At 45.5% G+C, this 19,513-nt stretch overlaps 1 protein-coding gene across 1 annotated transcript in view; it reads right to left on the bottom strand.

Annotated features, from left to right (window-relative positions):
* The window catches only part of LOC123765384 (uncharacterized), a 473,535-nt gene that overhangs the window by 234 nt on the left and 453,788 nt on the right, over nt 1-19,513 (bottom strand). The window contains exons 9-12 of the mRNA XM_069335483.1: nt 17,074-19,298; nt 10,297-10,356; nt 8,496-8,609; nt 1-1,674 (exon numbers count right to left, since the gene is read on the bottom strand). The exon at nt 1-1,674 is cut by the window's left edge and continues 234 nt beyond it. Coding sequence (XP_069191584.1) covers nt 1,667-1,674; nt 8,496-8,609; nt 10,297-10,356; nt 17,074-19,298 — 2,407 coding nt within the window. The 3' untranslated portion in view covers nt 1-1,666. The remainder of the gene's footprint in view (nt 1,675-8,495; nt 8,610-10,296; nt 10,357-17,073; nt 19,299-19,513) is intronic.

The following is a 19,513-nucleotide window of genomic DNA, read 5'->3' on the forward strand; positions in this document are numbered from 1 at the left end:
CCATCCTCCCCTGCTCTTCCATCCCTTGCTCGGGCGTTTGCCATACGGAGGTCAGTTCTATCACACTCGCTGCACTGTTGACGTTTTTCCCTGCTAACGGTAATGGGTTGGTAATTGCCTTACGACACCCGTGTGATTCAGAGGGCAAGTGAATTCTCCTCTTGTTACTTTCTCTTATGTGTCCTTAATGGAGAGTGACTTAGGGAGTGTGGGGAAACGAAGAGAAACAGTGGTCATTGTAATCCAAAGGTGACACTAGTGGTGTCAGTAATGAGCATCTTCGTTATTTTAACGAAACTCCGGCAATGAAATATATATTTTTTTTCAATTTCATTTGGTGGTACTTGACTTTTAGGAGATCAGGTACTGTAGCTCCTCCGGTCTTTGTTGGCAGAATATTATTTCTCATTCATTTGTCATTTTGTTGAAATATAATTTATTAGCGTGTGTGTGTGTGTGTGTACTCACCTATATGTGCTTGCAGGATCGAGCATTGACTCTTGGATCCCGCCTGTGTGTGTGTGTGTGTGTGTGTGTGTGTGTGTGTGTGTGTGTGTGTGTGTGTGTGTGTGTGTGTGGTGTTCGACGTTGGTGTAGATAGAGGCGGAGGCTGAAGGGTCGTGACAGGTACAGATAATTATATGTTAGGTAATGAGGCGAGGAAGATGACGAGGTGTGGCGAGTGGGAAACATGACAGCTGGTGCGATAGTGAGTGGCTGTGCGTGAAGGTGAATGAGTACTACGGCCTAGTGAATATGACCATGACCATGGTGATAACGGGAGCCAGAAATATTCAATGGTAACCTATAACTATGGTAACTTATGTTTTCTCTGACGTGGGTTGAGGTGACCTCGTCCCCTCATGTCTAGTGACCTGAACCTCTTAATTCTGGTGATGTGTGTACTCATGGAGATTACCACACTTGGGGGTTACTTCCTGCTAGCGTCAATGGCGCCATGTTGGTCTCTATCACAATGGGAACGGTGGTGAAGATGTCTAAATTTAACTCTCTTACAGTCCTTGAATTTAGTTCCATTCCAAAATGTAGAGGTACCAAGAATTTCATCTCGGGTCGTACCAGGAGGCCCCCACAACGAGGACCGACCCTGCTATGCCCTCTAGTTCATTTTGAACAATTTGAGAACCTATTCCCTTTTTTCTCCACCTTGGGTTCACTTTAACACAGCACAGATCTCGAACTGAGAAGCTTACTGATGACAACAACATTTTTGGGTTCTGGAAGTTTTTGAGGACCTTATTCAATTATATTGTAGAATGGTGTGGAAAATCTTAAACTTTATTTTGTTTTGAAAGCTAGGAGCTGCCTCACCCAGCTTCTTCAGGGAAACCTCCTTTGACTAGCGGAAGCTAAGGAGATTTCGGAAAGCTGTGCTGACAATGACCTTTCACTGACAGTGACAGTAACCTGACAGTGACGGCTTTCACCCGTTGTGCTGACAGTGACCCTCCCAGGGTGCGTGGGAGTCGAGGGTGCTGTACCCGGGTGTCGAAATGCGACCATGGCAAAGTCCGAGGGCTCCTGCAGGTTGGTTGGAGCCAACCGTCACCGCTGCTGCTGCTGCCGCTTCTGCCGCTGTTCAGTGAGTCTGGAGGTAGTCGAGCGCTGCCCGAGCGCCCAGCCCAGGCGGAACCCCTGGATTTTCTCACACACCTGAAAATAAGCAGTTTTTGTAGAAGCTGCCGCAATAATATCATGTAAGGAAAATTGTTAGAGCCTGGTGTGCTACACCTGGGAGTCCTCCCACACACCTGGGAGCCCAGCAGGGGGTCCTCCCACACACCTGGGAGCCCCAGCAGGGAGTCCTCCCACACACCTGGGAGCCTGGCAGGGGGTCCTCCCACACACCTGGGAACCCAGCAGGGAGTCCTCCCACCACACCTGGGAGCCTGGCAGGGGGTCCTCTCACACACGTGGGAGCCAGGCAGGGGGTCCTCCCACACACCTGGGAGCCCAACAGGGGGGTCCTCCCACACACCTGGGAGCCCAGCAGGAGGTCCTCCCACACACCTGGGAGCCCAGCAGGAGGTCCTCCCACACACCTGGGAGCCCAGCAGGGGGTCCTCCCACACACCTGGGAGCCCAGCAGGGAGTCCTCCCACACACCTGGGGCCTGGCAGGGGGTCCCTCCCACACCGGATAAGAGATTACAACACCTCCTTAAGGTTGCCCAAGGGGAAGCTTGGCCCCCGGTCATTATTGGGACCCACTCAGCGAGCTATAATCAACCAAATGAACCATAACGAGAGGCAATTTCAACTCGCTATCACCTCGTTAGCTAAAAATGTTCGTGGCTTATAGAATAAATGATGCGACTAAGTAGTTGTGCAAACACACATGTGGGTGTTTTCCTCTACCATGGAGTGCTAGACTCGCGCCTTCTTGTGCCAGTCTGTCTGTCTGGTGAGGCTGTCATTTTATATACTATATATATATATATATATATATATATATTATATATATATATATATATATATATATATATATATAATGTACTCCTTCCATATATAAAATATGGAAGGGAGTACCACCTCTGTCTGGAAGAAAGGGACCATTAGCCTCGGAGGAAACCACACATAATGCATGGGAGGGAAATGTTTAGGTCCCCTCCAATACAGTTTCTGTGTGCATTTCTTCTACCACCCCCTTTCTTTTGTGTTTTTTTGTGCTTTATTAGATACCTAAAGGTTACAAGATGTACATTAGTTAATACAATGAGTGTTTAAAGGTTATGGATCTCTTGGAGCACCCTCCGCTTCTGGACAGGACCCAAGGATGCAGCAGGCGTTTGACCCCCTCTGGATCGCCGCTCAGAGGCGCTTGAACAAGAAACTGGCAGCCCTTGGGTCTCTGGTGATGTCAATAAGCCTGGAACCCAATTCCTTGAGAAATCCCAGGGCGCTCTTACCCTAGGGGCCATGCGTCTCAGACGCTATGGGAACAAAGGTGTATTGACCTTCCAGTCGCCTGTAATTTGATTGATTTTGCTTTTCCCTGTGGTTGGCCGCCCCACCTGCTTGATCAGCACCGAAGTGTATATAGGTGTTCAACGAGGGTGAATATACATGCGTACATGCGTAGTACCACACCTGCTGTCTGCTCCTTTTCCAGGAGTATATTGTGATGCCATCAGGGCGAATTGCAGGGTCACCCAGGTTTTGGTCCACTAGGATGCGAGGTTCTCTTTCTGCTGGGCATTGAGCCGAGACAAGGCTCCTCTTGATGATGTCATTGACCTCGTTGTGTCTTGCATGCCAGCCCTTGGATCTTTCACAGTGCAGCCCATGCAGTCCATATTGGTCTGCTTCCATCCTGTTGCAAATACACTTGTATTCTGTGTGAATTGGGGCACCAAGGCGGAGGGCCACTGCTACACGAAGGGATTCTGGATCTAGGCGCGTGCCCATTGCTGACATGGTACTGCCAGGAGGAAGTCTCCTGCATGGGGGGCACGCACTGCTCTGAGGCGGGCTTTCTCCTTGTCTGATGTTGCGGCGCTGAGAATGGCATCAGCTATTTTTTCCTTTAGTGGGTGGTCCCAGCTGGACTGTTTATGTCTTTTGTTGGAGCTATGATCCAGTTCTCTGTACTTACGGGATTTGGCTGATTCCCTGTGAGTGGCAGCGCCCACCCAGTTGTGCATATCTAACTACTGGGCCCATGCCCTTTCTAAATGGCCAGGGAGGGGGGATGCATTTCTGACTACTGTACATACCATTAGCGAGCGATTGAAAGTTGAAAATAACTAAAAGATTAATAAGCAGCCTTTTTCTGCTCATTTGACTAACGCCTCGCAGCAGCCCTCTTAACACCCAGAGGGCATCTACGCTGCCTCCAAAATTTATAATCACAGTCTATTATGGGGCCGAGAGAGCGCCAGGAGACGGGTCGTCAGCTTAAAGCTGCAGGCTGATAAGGACATCAATTCAATGAATTGACTTTAAGAACAGTTAGATACCAAGACGCCTGCTGGATACAGAACAATAACACGGTTTAACAGTTGTTGGGGGTTCTTGGGTTGTAGGTGTTATTTTATGATTGCTTATGCCTCCAGAGTATAGAAAATGGTTATCATTTCCCTCAAACATTGCTTTTTTCAAACATGGGTTGCAAACATGCGTGTTGAAGGTGCCTGAAGACTAATGAACCAGTGTGTCACAGCTGTAGATGGCAGGTGGCAGCCTTCAGGCACCTTCAAGACATCTTCCCTAACCTGTCTGAAGCAAAGGTGAAAGCAATGTTTGAGGGGAATGATAACCATTTTCTATGCTCTGGAGGCATAAACAATCAGAAAATTAGACCTGCTGCCCATGAACAAAATGTGCTAAATAGTGTAATTAAATGGATATAGTACTTAAATGGATATATTTATTAATTAAATGATATTTAATTAATTAAATTTAATTATTAAATAATTAAAAATTATTTAATAATTAAATGGATATATATAATGTTGGAAGTCATTATTATTATTTTCCATAGCAATGTCCAGTTTCTATAATTAGAAATATGTAATAAACAGACAAAAGCTCTGAAATATAGAGAAATAAGTAGATTTCTTTTTTAATTTCACAGGATAGTGAAATTCAAAATTAAGGTGAAGAAATTTAATATGTTAATAAGACCTTTCATCTTGCACAAGTTTGATGACTTCCAGGAAATAGTGAAGTGGGAGACCAAGGAGGGAAGGAGACATAGGACATGATAAATACAGATAACAGATGTGTGGTTGGTTATCTGGTAGGAGAGCAGAAACGCTGCCTAAGTACACTAAGGTCACTGGGTACAGGAAATGAGGACAGTAAAACAGAAGGTTCTCTTCCTACTCTCCGCTCCTTCCAACTAACATCACCAACTGGAGAACAAAGTGGGAGTTGCATAGGTAACAGCGGTGTGGACATTTGATAGGTAAAGGAACAGTGAACCTGCCTTACTACTGATAGTGCTAATGATGTAGTGAATTCACTCTGCTGCTGTTGCTGCTGCTGTTGCTGCTGCTGTTGTTTCCTTACTACAACACCTAAATATAATTCCTCTTGTTGGAGTGCATCGAATTGATTCCATAACCTAAATGGTTACAAGTAGGTCTCCTCGTTGTTTATTCTTTAAAGAAAACCAAGTGTAGATCTTTAAGTGTGTCCTTAATAAGACTTGTTCTTTTATGAGGGTCTTTAGTCGTCTTACTTAACCACAATTGTCTTCATCTATTTTGTAATTAACAAAGCGACAGTGTCCAGAGCATTGCAGGTCGGGAAGGTAACAAAATAAAAAAAAAAATAAAGGACGATACTTTAATGCACATTTCTCGTCACCCTTCTTGAACACTGGCGTGACATTCGCTAGTTACCATTCATGCGGTCCCTTGTCCCCTTGTAGTGACTATATGACACCGTAATGGTCCCTGAGCTCTCGTCACCCTTCTTGAACACTGGGCGTGACATTCGCTAGTTACCATTCATGCGGTCCCATGTCCCCTTGTAGTGACTATATGGACACCGTAATGGTCCCTGAGCTCTTTGGCTCAGGGACTCCTTGTACTTGGCTTCTTTATTCAATGTCTTGCTTTATTATGCACCCCATACCCATCCCGTGGGATTCTTTAGATTTAACACTTTTTGTATTTGTACGGAGGAGGGGTTCCCGAAGGTGCCCAGGTTTGTGTCTCTATCTCCCATGTGTCCATCAGTCTATTAATCCATTCATCTATTTTTTCGTCTATCCATCCATCTATCTATTTATCCATCTATCAATTCATCAGTTGAGAGAGAGAGAGAGAGTGAGAGAGAGAGAGAGAGTGAGAGAAAGAGAGAGAGAGGAGAGTGAGAGAAAAAGAGAGAGAGAGAGAGAGAGAGAGGAGAGAGAGAGAGAGAGAGAGAGAGAGAGAGATGAGAGAGAGAGAGAGAGAGACGAGAGACAGAGAGAGAGAGAGAGATGAGAGAGGAGAGATGAGAGAGGAAAGAGGAGGAGAAGAGAAGAGAGAAGAGAGAGAAGAGAAAGAGGAGAGAGAGGAAAGAGAGAAGGAGAGAGAGAAGGAGAGAGAGAGAGAAAGAGGAGAGAGAGAGAAAGAAGAAAAGAGGAGAGAGAGAGAGAAAGAGGAGAGAGAGAGAAAGAGAAAGGAGAGAGAGAAAGAGAAAAGGAGAGAGAGAGAGAAAAGAGGGAGAAGAGAGAGAGAGAGAGGAGAGAGAGAGAGAGAGAGAGAGGAGAGAGAGAGAGAGAGAGAGAGAGGAGAGAGAAAGAGAGAGAGGAGAAAGAGAGAGAGAGAGAGAGAGAGAGAGGAGAGAGAGAGAGGAGAGGAGGAGAGAGGAGAGAGAGAGAGAGAGAGAGAGGAGAGAGAACAACAACAGGATAAAGGGTCGACCCTCCACATAAACAGTGTTAAGTAGCAGTCTGCTTCCAGGACCCATAAATAGAAACTGTGTCACCTGGAGCTGCTGAAGGTCGTCGCCTTCACCAACAGGTTGTTTGTTAACTCAGGTCACGGGGTCATGACCTGACCTACCTGCTGGGGGTCATGCCTGACCTACCTGCTGGGGGTCATGCATTGCCTAGCTGTTCGAGGTCATAACCTAGTCTTGCTGTTGGGAAGTCATGACCCCGAACTAGCTGCTAGTAGGACATGACCTGTGCTAGTTTGTTTGGAGATCATGACTAGCTGCTATTGGGTTATGACCTTAACTAGCTGTTGGGAGGTCATGACTTTGGCTAGCAGCTGGGGGGGGTCATGACCTGAATTAGCTAATGTGGGGGTCATGTACGATGTGAGCGAGCTATTGTTGGGGGTCATGACCTTAGCTAGCTGATGTGGGGATCACGACTCGACTTAGGGGTTCACGTCCTGATTTACTTATTGCTGGGATTATGACCTGAAACGTCACTGCAAGGTCATAGCTTCAAACAGCGACTGAAACTAACACTGGCTATTTCAGGTTCGTAAAGATTGTGAAGAATAATGCCATTATCGATGGTTTAAGGGGGGGGAGTATTTGTAATGTTTTGTGTAAGAGGAGAGAGAGGGGGCGTGCTGAAGGTGAGAGAGACAGGAATAGAAATGAGACGCAAAATCCTAGAGTTCAGAAATGAAATTAACATATTGGCATGAAGTTTGACTCATCAATGTCAATGAAGAACCACGTGCTAAACTTAGCCCTCAAGCAACCCGTTCTCGCACTTTCGTATAGTCAATATTGACTTATTAAATACGTGCATATGTGACATACTAAACATACTAGTTTACCTTGAAAAGCTTCATAGAAAACACCGACCTTACCTAACCTTTTTAGTATGTTAAGATAAGCATCTTATTGCTTCGTAATTACAATTATTACTTAACCTATACCTATAATAGGTTAACCTATACCTATTTAACCTATACCTATAATAGGTTAAGTAATAATTGTAATTACGAAGCAATAAGATGCTTATCTTAACATACTAAGAAGGTTAGGTAAGGTCTGTGTTTTCTATGAAGCTTTTCAAGGTAAACTAGTATGTTTAGTATGTCACATATGCACGTATTTAATAAGTCAATATTGACTGTAAGAAAGTGCGAGAACGGGTTGCCTCAAGGCAGATAGGAAACTTACAGACCTACGGCACATCTCACATCTTGGCACAAGGAATTGCCAAACCTTAATCAAGCATAAGTTTGCTCCCATGTAGAGTATGCACCCTGCTCCGGGATCTCCCACCACCACATTATTCGTCAGACGTTTGGACGAAGTGGAGAGCCATGCAAGAAGGCTCATCTCTAGTCGGAATCAAGTCTGGTGGGATCGGTCTGAACATCAGAGCTTGCAACACCGTCGGAACGTTGGTGGTCTTACTGTTATGAACAAAGCCAATATTCTCAAAGTTCCGCACCTGGCCCAACTCCGTGGAGTACCAGAAGCTGGCACCCCGTGACACAGAGCACTCAGCTGTCAACAGTCTCATGCTGGAAATGCCTGTCTGAAGTACATCACTCCATCAGCGATTATTTATTGTTAGACTGACTCACATCTGTAACTTGTTCGTTCAACAGGTTAATACACGGGATATTAAGTCAACCAATCATATGAAGGCTCTGACACAGTGGGATCCTGGCTTATCTGTTCCATGTATGATTCTAAGATCTAAATAAAGTTTATTCTTAATAATTCAAATGTGATCTCATGAAATAATGTCTTTAGGGGAAGGCTTCAGATGAGCTAAGGTTGAATAGGTTGTTCTTCTGCGTTCTTGCTTGCAGTCTTACTAGCAACCTCAGTGTCAGCCTTAATGAGCCCTAGTCTTAGTTTTAAGAAAGAGAGAGAGAGAGAGAGAGAGAGAGAGAGAGAGAGAGAGAGAGAGAGAGAGAGAGAGAGAGAGAGAGAGAGAGAGGTAGCAGGAAGGAGGGAGAGGTGGAGACGGGTAGGGAGAGACGCAGGGAAGGGTGGGGTGGGGGTAGAGTTATAGAGATAGAGAAGCAACTGGTTGTGGTGGTCGGGGTAACTCACCAGTATCTCTGTGTCGTCGGCGAGGTGGAGGCCGTGGGGTAAGAAGCGCAGCCACATACTGGTAGTCGAGGCAGGCCAGCGGGTCAGGCAGCAGGCGGGGCTCGCGCGCGCACACTGTCGGGCGACAGGTCAACCAAAGGTTAAAGGTTACTTGTGGTGTAACTCCGGGGGGGGGGGGGGAGGACATGGGGAGAGAGAGGTCAGAGGTGGAGGGCGACTTCACACATTAAGAAAAAGGGTAAGAGAGAGAAAGGGAGACAATTGATAATATATTTACAAAAACAATTATACAAATTCTATAGAGAAATAATCGAGAATTAAATGTCGTATAACCACAGAGGAACACAAGTCCTGCATTCTCTCAAGGACCGAGATCATAGAAGAACTAGGCACCTGCATCCTCACTAACATCTAGATTATAGAGGGACTAAGGACCTACATCCTCACTAGGAGGACTAATTGGGACCTGCATTCACACTACGACCAGAATCACGGGGGACTTGGGACCTCCTGAATTCTGATCTGAATCAAAATCCTCCTATCAAACAGTTTTGTAAAACATTAATATGCAATATGCAAGTGGCGATAGGTGTATAGGTCAGGGGTGAAGGAAGGAGGCTTGGCACTCAGGCACTCTAAGACCAATAACTTTAGACTCCATCATTCACTCTGGATGGTAGGAGAACGCAACGCCCCGCCCCCCCCCCCCACCCTTCTCCCCGGAGAAGAGAAATAGCGAGCTTTAATAAAATGTTTATACTCACAAACGCTGCTTTAAGAAATAATAATAATAATAATAATAACAATAATAATAATAATAATAATAATAATAATAATAATAATAATAATAATAATGATAATAATGATAATCACTAATATCCGAGACCCGACCACACTCTGGACTATGGTAATAGCGTCCATACAAAGGTCGGAATGCCTCTTTACACAAGTTTCCAAAGGCAGTTCTTATGTTGGCCATCCTGGCATACGCCGCTGATGATACCCTTTTGATGTGGGCTTCTGGGGGACAGGTTTGATGTGATATCAACCCCCAGATCTTTCGCTACTTGACTCCTGAAGGGTTTCACCTCTCAGATGGTACCTGGTGCTCGGCCTCTTGCTCCCTTCATCTACAGTCATTATTCTACACTTGAGTTAAATGTTAGTAGCCACTTTCTAGACAATTTCTCCAGTTTGTCCAGGTCGACTTATAGACTTTTTCTATCTTGCTCTATTTTTATTCTTCTCATGATTTTTTAATCGTCAGCAAACATTGAGAGGTATGAGTCTATACCCTCTGGATGATCGTTAACATATATCAGAAACAGGATGGGTCCAAGTACAAAGTCCTGCGGAACTACTCTGGTGACATCTCGCCACTTTCTCCCCCTCACAGTAACTCTCTTGCTTAGATTCTTCCTTTTACACTGGAGCACCTTACCTGTAATTCCTGCCTGTTTCTCAAACTTTTATACTAGCCTCATGTGGGGGTACTCTGTCAACGGCTTTCTCACAGTCTAAGAAAATGCAGTCTATCCGCCCTTATCTTTTGTAATTTTTGTTGCTTGGTCATAGAATTCTATTAAACCTGTGAGGCATGATTTACCATCCCTGAACCCATGCTGGTGGTGTGTTTCATAGCTCCTTCTCACATGTTAATGTTAGTCGATAATTGTGTTAATGTAATCGATAATAATGACATTCACAGATACATAAGCTGGTAGTGCCATGCAGACAACAGTGGTATTAGCAGTCATGGCGGTATTAATAACACTAATGACAAGTATGGCGTAGAACTTACTGATATTGGCTGCCACTCGGAACTGTCCAACCCGTACGAAACCATAGGCCATATTCGGCTCTGAAAGAGACACCAGACCTGTAGTGAACTGAGCATCATTAGTATATTTCACTGTCTATCTGCTCATGTCCTGTTTCATTAGATGTATTATCATCCTATGTCACTTAATGAATCGGTGCATTTCCATATCAGAGCCTGTAATAATAATAATAATAATAATAATAATATTAATAATAATAACATAGGACAACAACACATGTATTTATGTAGTTTATGCAAAGAATTGAACTACACCAAGTCTTTCCCACTCTCCTGAGTACATTGTCGAAGTCTGAGTATATAATTTGAACAAGACTTACATCTCAATGACCAATTCAGATGCTATCCTGGACCAGTCCTCTTATTTGTCTTGACCTCCTGATCATGTCACCTCACAGTTAACGTCTAGTAAGTTTATTGTGATAATAAAATACATCCTGAAAGGATAGAGTAGCTTAGGCTATTTCTACCCTCATCTACTTCAAGTCCCTCAAGGGGCTCACAATTTCATACAGTAGACAAATATACATTACAAATACATTTGCCTTAATTCAATAGTCATCGCAAGGTACATATTACAAAATACATTACAAGAATCTTAGTATTATATTCTTGGGGCAAAGTGACTGAGCCTCCCAAGAATTCTCTCAATCATACCAAGCCAATATTCTCTCTTAAGAGTATAATAGTAATAATGTACATCCAACGTTCCAAGACATTATCCTCGCACCATATTTTTTTCCATGAGTAGTTTTCAATTCCCTAACTTCACCGATTTCTGCCAATTTATTTGAGAAGCACAGGCCCCTTACTAAGACAGCCTCTCAACAATGTAACAGCTCCTTTCTCCTCACTAGTGCAGCTACTAACGTGAAAGGTGATTTTGTTCTTAACTATGTCTTCCACTTCTGTTTTTCTAAACCGCTTTACCTAACATTTTGATACACAAGTTTTATATTGATATATACAAGAGTTTTTACATTCTCCATTTTCCACCACAGAGGATTGGACACTGCCATCACCAGAGGATAGTTCATTTTCCTGAGACTCTTCCATCAGTGATACTCTGTCCGTTTCCTTGCCTTCTTCCGCCTCCGTTTCACTCCCACACTTGACCCCGTCTACCCGCTAACTTTTCTAGTGCTTGAATCCTCTTGTCTAACTTTTTGAAATATTCCAAACTGTGTGTACCAACCTCAGAGTTCACGACGTTGCCCTTCACCTCATCACTACGAGGATACACTTTCTCGGCTTCATTTCCTACTGCCACTTGGATAGCCTTAATCTTCGCCGTTCCTGTCTCCCAACGTAGGGGCTATCGTTGTCTCCACTATTTTCTACCTTGTTCCTGAGACAACAATTGTCCCCTCTGTTCGGAGCTTCGCCTATCTTACTTGTGGCACCTGGCTTGTAATCTCCCAGATGGGGCTTCATGGGACATAATGAGGAACAACATTATGAGTGCCTCGACAATTGCAACAAGATGGCAAGAACTTTACTCCTTTCCTAATCTTGACTATTCTCTCGCGAATCATGCTTCTTACCACAATATCTAGAGTCAAACTGGCATTTCCAAGCCGTATGTCCCCACCGAGAACTCTTCGTTCATAATGTGGGGTCCTCAATATATTTAGCCACTTTCCTGTAGTCAAGTCCCTGCACAAAAACTTTATCTGGAGCCTCACCCTTCAACAGGGCAACTACTGGCCTTGTTTGTCACCATATACAATATTCTTCGTCAACACGACACTTTTATTGTTGAGATAAAGGTACTCCGCATCCGGATATGTTAGGTAATTAAAGGCAATAACCTGCGTGAGGTTTATTCCTATTTCAGGAGTAACCAACACAACATTCTTAAATCCATCAGATGTTAGATGATCCACTGCCTCGTCTCTCCCAACTCGATGTCGGGCCGGTGAACACCATCCTTAAACAATAGTTCAAATTCACCAAATTCCTTGGCCAATTGAACCGTCCACTCAAATTCCTGATGAAAGTTCATTTCACATGTCAAAGGAAGTAACAGCCGCTTCTTCTATTAATCTGTCCATCTTGCTGTGTGTTGTCCTATTTTGTCTGTCTGGTGAGGTTTTTCCTTTTGAGACGGGCGAGTAATTAAACCCCCTGGTCCCGTCTGGCACCGATCATTACAATGTTTTGGTCGTTTCTCGTCCCAACTACTCTCACTTTCACGTCTTACCGTCTGATCATATTCTATGTTTTTCTTGATCATTACTACCTGAAAAGTTATGGAGTCGTCTTGTCTATCATTCTCACTCTAAGACTGTGGACATAGCACAGGTTCTTCCATTGCTCAAGCAAACTGCCTCCACCATTTCCTGATAGGCAAGGCACTTGGGTTGCTTATAACAGGTGATCACAAGTTCACAACTTTCAAGAGCGCTCTAAGACACATCCGTCTGCCACCAAGGTTGGGACAAGACTGATGTCACTTCCGGTGTTCTCGAGGGGATGTTCTTCAGGGAATTAAGATCAGTTGTCCCTTTGGTCATCCTGGAATTCTCAGAACTGGAGTTGTTGTTAATGAAGGTATCCATATGACTGCTTAACAACAACTCCAATTCTCAAAATCCCAGGACGACAGAAATGACAACTGATCTTAATGTCCTAGAGGACATCCCCTCGTGGGAATGAAGGTGACATGGCCAGGTCAAGATGAAGGACCAACTCCTGGATAGTAACGGTATTGGTCGTTGAGACGTAAGGCCTGTTCACACTATATACTCAGACTTTGATAATGTACTCAGGAGTCGCTGAAAGACTTGAGGTTTATTTATTTATTTCAGTTCTTTAAATAAACTACATAAATACATAACTGTAGGTTTTTATCCTGTTATTATGCCTATAGCAAGACGGTTCCTTAACCTTAATAATAATATTATTGAGAAAATCCGTAGGAGTCGTGATGAGAGTTCGAACTTATGCCCTGACCATATCGTAGCCTAGATGTCTAGAGCGTGTGCCTGGGAGCACCCAGCGCACAGGTTCCTACCCTCATCACGAATTTCTCATTGATGCATCACGATAGTATGATTACGCTCAGTGAAATAATATTATTATTACTGTTATTGAGAAAATCATTTTGAGGCAATGGGATGACTAGAACCGGCGTTCTAGTGATTCCCAGACACCTGCTTTAACACACCCGGTCATAATAGAACAAAAGCCGACCAACCAGAACTCTACTGAATTCACTGGGAAATTCTGGCGGCCCCAAACTGGTTGGGCTTCATTTCGGTAGAGTTCTGGGCTGGTCGGCTTGTGTCCTATCGTGGCCGAGTGGGGTTAAGGTGTCTGGGAATCACCAGAACGTTGGTTCAAGTCACCCCATTGCCTCAAAATGATTTTCTTATTGATACATTACGTAACTGTGATTTTTTTGTGTCTACTTTTTATTGTTAGTAACTACAATAATAAAGACATTGGGAACAGTAGTAACAACGTGATAATAACAATAATAAAGATTTTAACGGCAATAAACTGTACACACACACACACACACACACACACACACACACACACACACACACACACACACACACACACACACACACACACACACACACAGCTACGAGGAGAGACTACGGGAATTAAAACTCACGTCACTGGGAGACACAAGAGTTAGAGGGGACATGATCACTACATACAAGATTCTCAGAGGAATTGATAGGGTAGATAAAGACAGTCTTTTTAACACAAGGGGCACACACACACTAGGGGACACAGGTAGAAATTGAGTGCCCAAATGAGCCATAGAGACGTTAGAAAGAATTTTTTCAGTGTCAGAGTATTAGACAAATGGAATGCATTAGGAAGTGATGTGGTGGAGACTGACTACATACACAGCTTCAAGTGTAGATATGATAGAGCCCAGTAAGCTCAGGAACCTGTACATTAGTTGATTGACCATTGAGAGGCGGGACCAAAGAGCCATAGCTCAGCCCCCGCAAGCACAACTAGGTGAGTTCAAGTAGGTAACACACACACGCACGCACGCACACACACACACACACACACACACACACACACACACACACACACACACACACATACACACACACACACACACACACACACACACACACACAGTCGAGAAAGAGAAGGGTGGGCAGACTGCATTTTCTTGGACTGTCAGCCAGCCTTTGACACAATACCTCACAAAAGGCTGTTACAAAAGTTGGAGCAGCAGGAAGGAGTAAAAGGTAAGGTGCTACAGTGGATAAGGGAGTATCTGAGCAACAGGAAACAGCGAGTAACGGTGAGGGGGGAGGCATCAGAGTGGCGAGATGTCACCAGCGGGGTTCCACAGGGCTCTGTACTCGGACCCATCGTGTTTCTAGTAAATGTAAAGGATCTTCCAGAGGGTATAGACTCATTCCTCTCAATGTTTGCTGATGATGCTAAAATTATGAGAAGAATAAAAACAGATGAAGATAGACAGAGACTACAGGACGACCTGGAGAAACTGGAGGAACAGTCTAGAAAATGGCTGCTAAAGTTCAATTCAAGAAAGTGTAAAGTAATGAAATTAGGCGAAGGGAGCAAAAGGCTGACCACAAGGTACCATCTGAGAGGTGAAATCCTGCAAGAGTCAAATAGAGAGAAAGTTCTGGAGGTTGATATCACACCGAACCTGTCCCCAGAGGCCCACATCAAAAGGATATCATCAGCGGCATATGCTAGACTGGCCAACGTGAGAACTGCCTTTAGAAACTTGTGTAAGGAATCGTTCAGGACCCTGTATCCCACTTATGTAAGACCAATCCTGGAGTATGCAGCTCCAGTCTGGAGTCCATTCCTAGTTAAACACAAGACGAAGTTAGAGAAGATTCAGCGGTATGCCACCAGGCTCGTCCCGGAACTGAGAGGAATGAGCTAAGAGGAAAGGCTAAGGGAGCTGGACCTCACATCCCTGGAAAACAGAAGAGTAAGGGGAGACATGATAACCACCTACAAAATTCTCAGGGGAATTGACAGGGTTATCTTGAGGTTATCTTGAGATGATTTCGGGGCTTTTTTAGTGTCCCCGCGGCCCGGTCCTCGACCTGGCCTCCATCCCCAGGAAGCAGCCCGTGACAGCTGACCAACACCCAGGTACCTATTTTACTGCTAGGTAACAGGGGCATAGGGTGAAAGAAACTCTGCCCATTGTTTCTCGCCGGCGCCCGGGATCGAACCCGGGACAAGTCCAGTGTGCTGGACCGAACCTGGTCACAAGTCCAGTGTGCTGTCCGCTCGGCCGACCGCCTCCCTTAGTGGACAAAGACAAACTCTTAAGCACGGGTGGAACACGAACAAGGGGACACAGGTGGAAACTTAGTACCCAGATGAGTCACAGAGACGTTAGAAAGAATTTTTTCAGTGTCAGGGTAGTTAACAAATGGAATGCATTAAGTAGCGATGTGGTGGAGGCTGACTCCATACACAGTTTCAAATGTAGATATGATAGAGCCCAGTAGGCTCAGGATTCTGTACACCAGTTGATTGACAGTTGAGAGGCGGGACCAAAGAGCCAGAGCTCAACCCCCGTAAACACAACTAGGTGAGTACACACACTCGAAAGGCGGGATCCAAGAGTCAATGCTCGATCCTGCAGACACAAATAGGTGAGTACACACACACGTATCCCTCCGGGATCCTCAATTGTAAGTCGATAATGTAGCCACTGCACTACTCACCAAATGATGGCTGAGAGGCAGTTCCCAACTGAACTTAGCAGGAAGAAAGTATATTTGAATGACAGAAGTCGAGAAGCCTTCTCTCACTCACTCTCTCTCTCTCTCTCTCTCTCTCTCTCTCTCTCTCTCTCTCTCTCTCTCTCTCTCTCTCTCTCTCTCTCTCTCTCTCTCTCTCTCTCTCTCTCTCTCTGTGTTTTCTCTCTCTCTGTGTTCTCTCTATCTCTGTGTTCTCTGTTCTCTCTCTCTCGCTCTGTCTCTCTCTCTCTCTCTCTGTCTCTCTCTCTCTCTCTCTCTCTGTCTCTCTCTCTCTCTCTCTCTCTCTCTCTCTCTCTCTCTCTCTCTCTCTCTCTCTCTCTCTCTCTCTCTCTCTCTCTCTCTCTCTCTCTCTCTCTCACTCTCTCTCTCACTCTCTCTCTCTCACTCTCTCTCTCTGTTCTTCTCTGTTTTCTCTCTCTCTCTCTCTCTCTCTCTCTCTCTCTCTCTGTCCACACACACACACACACACACACACACACACACACACACACACACACACACACACACCCACACACACACACACACACACACACACACACACACACACACACACACACACACACACCCACACCCCCACACCCACACACCCACACACCCACACACCCACACCCCCACACCCCCACACACCCACACACCCACACCCCCACACACCCACACCCCCACACACACACACACACACACACACACACACACACACACACACACACACACACACACACACACACACACACACACACACACACACACACACACCCACACACCCACACACCCACACACCCACACACACACCCACACACACACACACACACACACACACACACACACACACACACACACACACACACACACACACACACACCCACACACACCCACACACACACACACACACACACACACACCCACACCCACACACACACACACACACACACACACACACACACACACACACACACACACACACACACACACACACACAAGTCAACCTCTCCTGCCCACTCACCAATCAAATTAGCGCTGGCAGCCACAAAATAAAAGGCGGTTGTTGCAAGTAGTGTTGTGTGGTTGAGAGGGGGCAGCCTTATGTGCGTCTTGACCACGTCCGTGACCTCTCTCCAGCAGTCCTCGGCGCCTGCACCCGCACCCATGCCCGTCACCAGGTAGGTCACGTCCTCAACTTTGAACCTGCCGATCGAGCCAACTGGAAGACAGGTGGTACGCAACATGTGATCGAGGTTCTGTCCCGCAGAGTCCCCCCACAACATTTCATTTTCTGTGGTAGAAGATGGCACCTCGTTTTCTATATTATTTTTTGCCTGGTAGGCTAAATCATTTATTAGTCCCGGTCGTGAGGTTGTCGAACTGTCAGTTCGTTCGCTTTGACTGGTTTTCTCCCCTAAGGTGCCACTTGAGTGATCATTGACGCTTGTGCTAGCGGTAGCCACGCTGGCATGCGGACCACTCAGCTTGTGTACCTGTGGTGCGCCTGACGAAGTAGCAGCGTCCGTCGAGGTCCCTTCAACGTTGGTTGCAGTGGCCGTGTCGGCGCCTTCCCTTGGAGGCTGCCTACTGCCACCGTCGGGAACACGGAACAACAGACCCTCTAAGGAGGTCCGGATTAATTTCTCAGTAGATTTTATTTCGCTTTGAACTTCGCTGTTCTTCTCAGGCTTAATAACTCTCTCGTTGGGAACGGTGAAGAGGAGGTCTGTGACTGAGGAGATGGCTTGTTTGGAGGGCTTGGCTTCACTATCCACAGCTCTTGCTTTATTAGTATTATCAAGGGACGATGGGTCGGTACCCAGTGGCAACTGTTTGTCTTCATTGAGCTCTGTGGCAGGTGCAGTCGAATTATTATTATTATTACTACTACTACTTCTACTACTACTACTACTACTACTATTAATAGCAGCGACGGTCCCGCCCCCGCTGCCTTTAACGCTGAAAAAAGAGGAACTTTTTCTGGCAGAAAATAGTCCACCATCGTGGCTAACAGCACTTTGTTTGTTTCTACTAGAAACTGTGGCATTATCACCATTAGATTCACTTTGACTACTTAATTTATAGAAACTTCTTCTCTGAGCCACGTCACTGGCAGAACTTGTGTTACTAGAGTAAGTAATATTGTGATCAGCAGTTCTTGAAGTATTTCTATTATTCAATTTTATATTACTTTCGGGTCTAGGGGAACTGTCACTTTCAGAACTAGAAAAGCTATCACTGTCAGATGTCATGCTGCTGTTAGTCAATGCTCTAGATGTACTGTCGTCACTAGACCTATTTACATTATCGTAACTTAACCCGGAAATAGTTTTAGATTCGTCCTGAGCACCTAGTATAGAACCTCGGCGATTCTTTGGTTGTCTTCGCCAGCTGGTACTGGAGTGGACGGGAGTCCCAGTGCCCCTCGCGGGCTTCACGTTGTAACCCAGCCTGTTGTTGTAGCTGCTAGGCTTCCCGACCGTGTCTCCTCCACTCTTCTCTACATCACCACTCATTCCAGCCTTGTCTGGTGAAGCTCCTCTTCCTTCACCTTCCGTTTCCCCTTCTCTTCCCCTGTCACCATTCTTCTCCTCCGGACTATTGATGTCGTCCCTATCAGCACCATTATCTTTCTCCCCGTCGGCAGCTTCATTCGGTGTTTCCACTAGTCCCGTCCTTCTTCTACTATTTTGTCTATCCTTTATCCTTCTCGCTCTCTCCCTTCTCCCTGCGAAGCGTTCTTGTTGAGGCACATCTTCGGTGTCTCCTCTTCTTCCTAGCCTCCCTCCTTTATTTACAGTAACATTTCTAAGTCTCTCGTCCCTCTTCTTCTCTTGCTCGTCCCTTGCCGATCCTATTGACTGAAGGATTGAGTCCACCACAGTCTTAACCTTCGCCAACGTCTCCTCCATCCACTTGCTGGTTATTCTCATCGGCGGAGTGTGTGGAGGCCTGGGAGGCGTCGGGGGCCCCCTGGGGGAGGCACTGGAGGTGCTTGATGGAGTAGAGGGAGAGGCGCTGCTAGAGCGTGTAGGCTGAGGCTGTGGGTCAGCATCGCTGGTGTTATTATTAAGCTCTGTGTATTCTTCCTCAGGTGGGATATCGGAGCGGTGGTGGGTGGTGGTGGGCGGGGGCAGGGTGGTGGGGCCAGCTTCCCCGGGGACTCCCGCGGGGCCGGGGCCCAGACGGATGAGGCTCCCACGCTGCAGCACCTTTACTCGCACGGGGTAAACACCCATAGGCACGCTGGAGAGAGAGAGAGAGAGAAATATATATGTGTATATATATATCTTCACATATATATATATATATATATATATATATATATATATATATATATATATATATATATATATATATATATATATATATATATATATATATATCGTACCTAGTATCCAGAACGCACTTCTCGGCCTACTATGCAAGGCCCGATTTGCCTAATAAGCCAAGTTTTCATG

This window comes from Procambarus clarkii, chromosome 33 (genome assembly GCF_040958095.1).
Source record: "Procambarus clarkii isolate CNS0578487 chromosome 33, FALCON_Pclarkii_2.0, whole genome shotgun sequence".
NCBI classification, from domain to species: domain Eukaryota; kingdom Metazoa; phylum Arthropoda; class Malacostraca; order Decapoda; family Cambaridae; genus Procambarus; species Procambarus clarkii.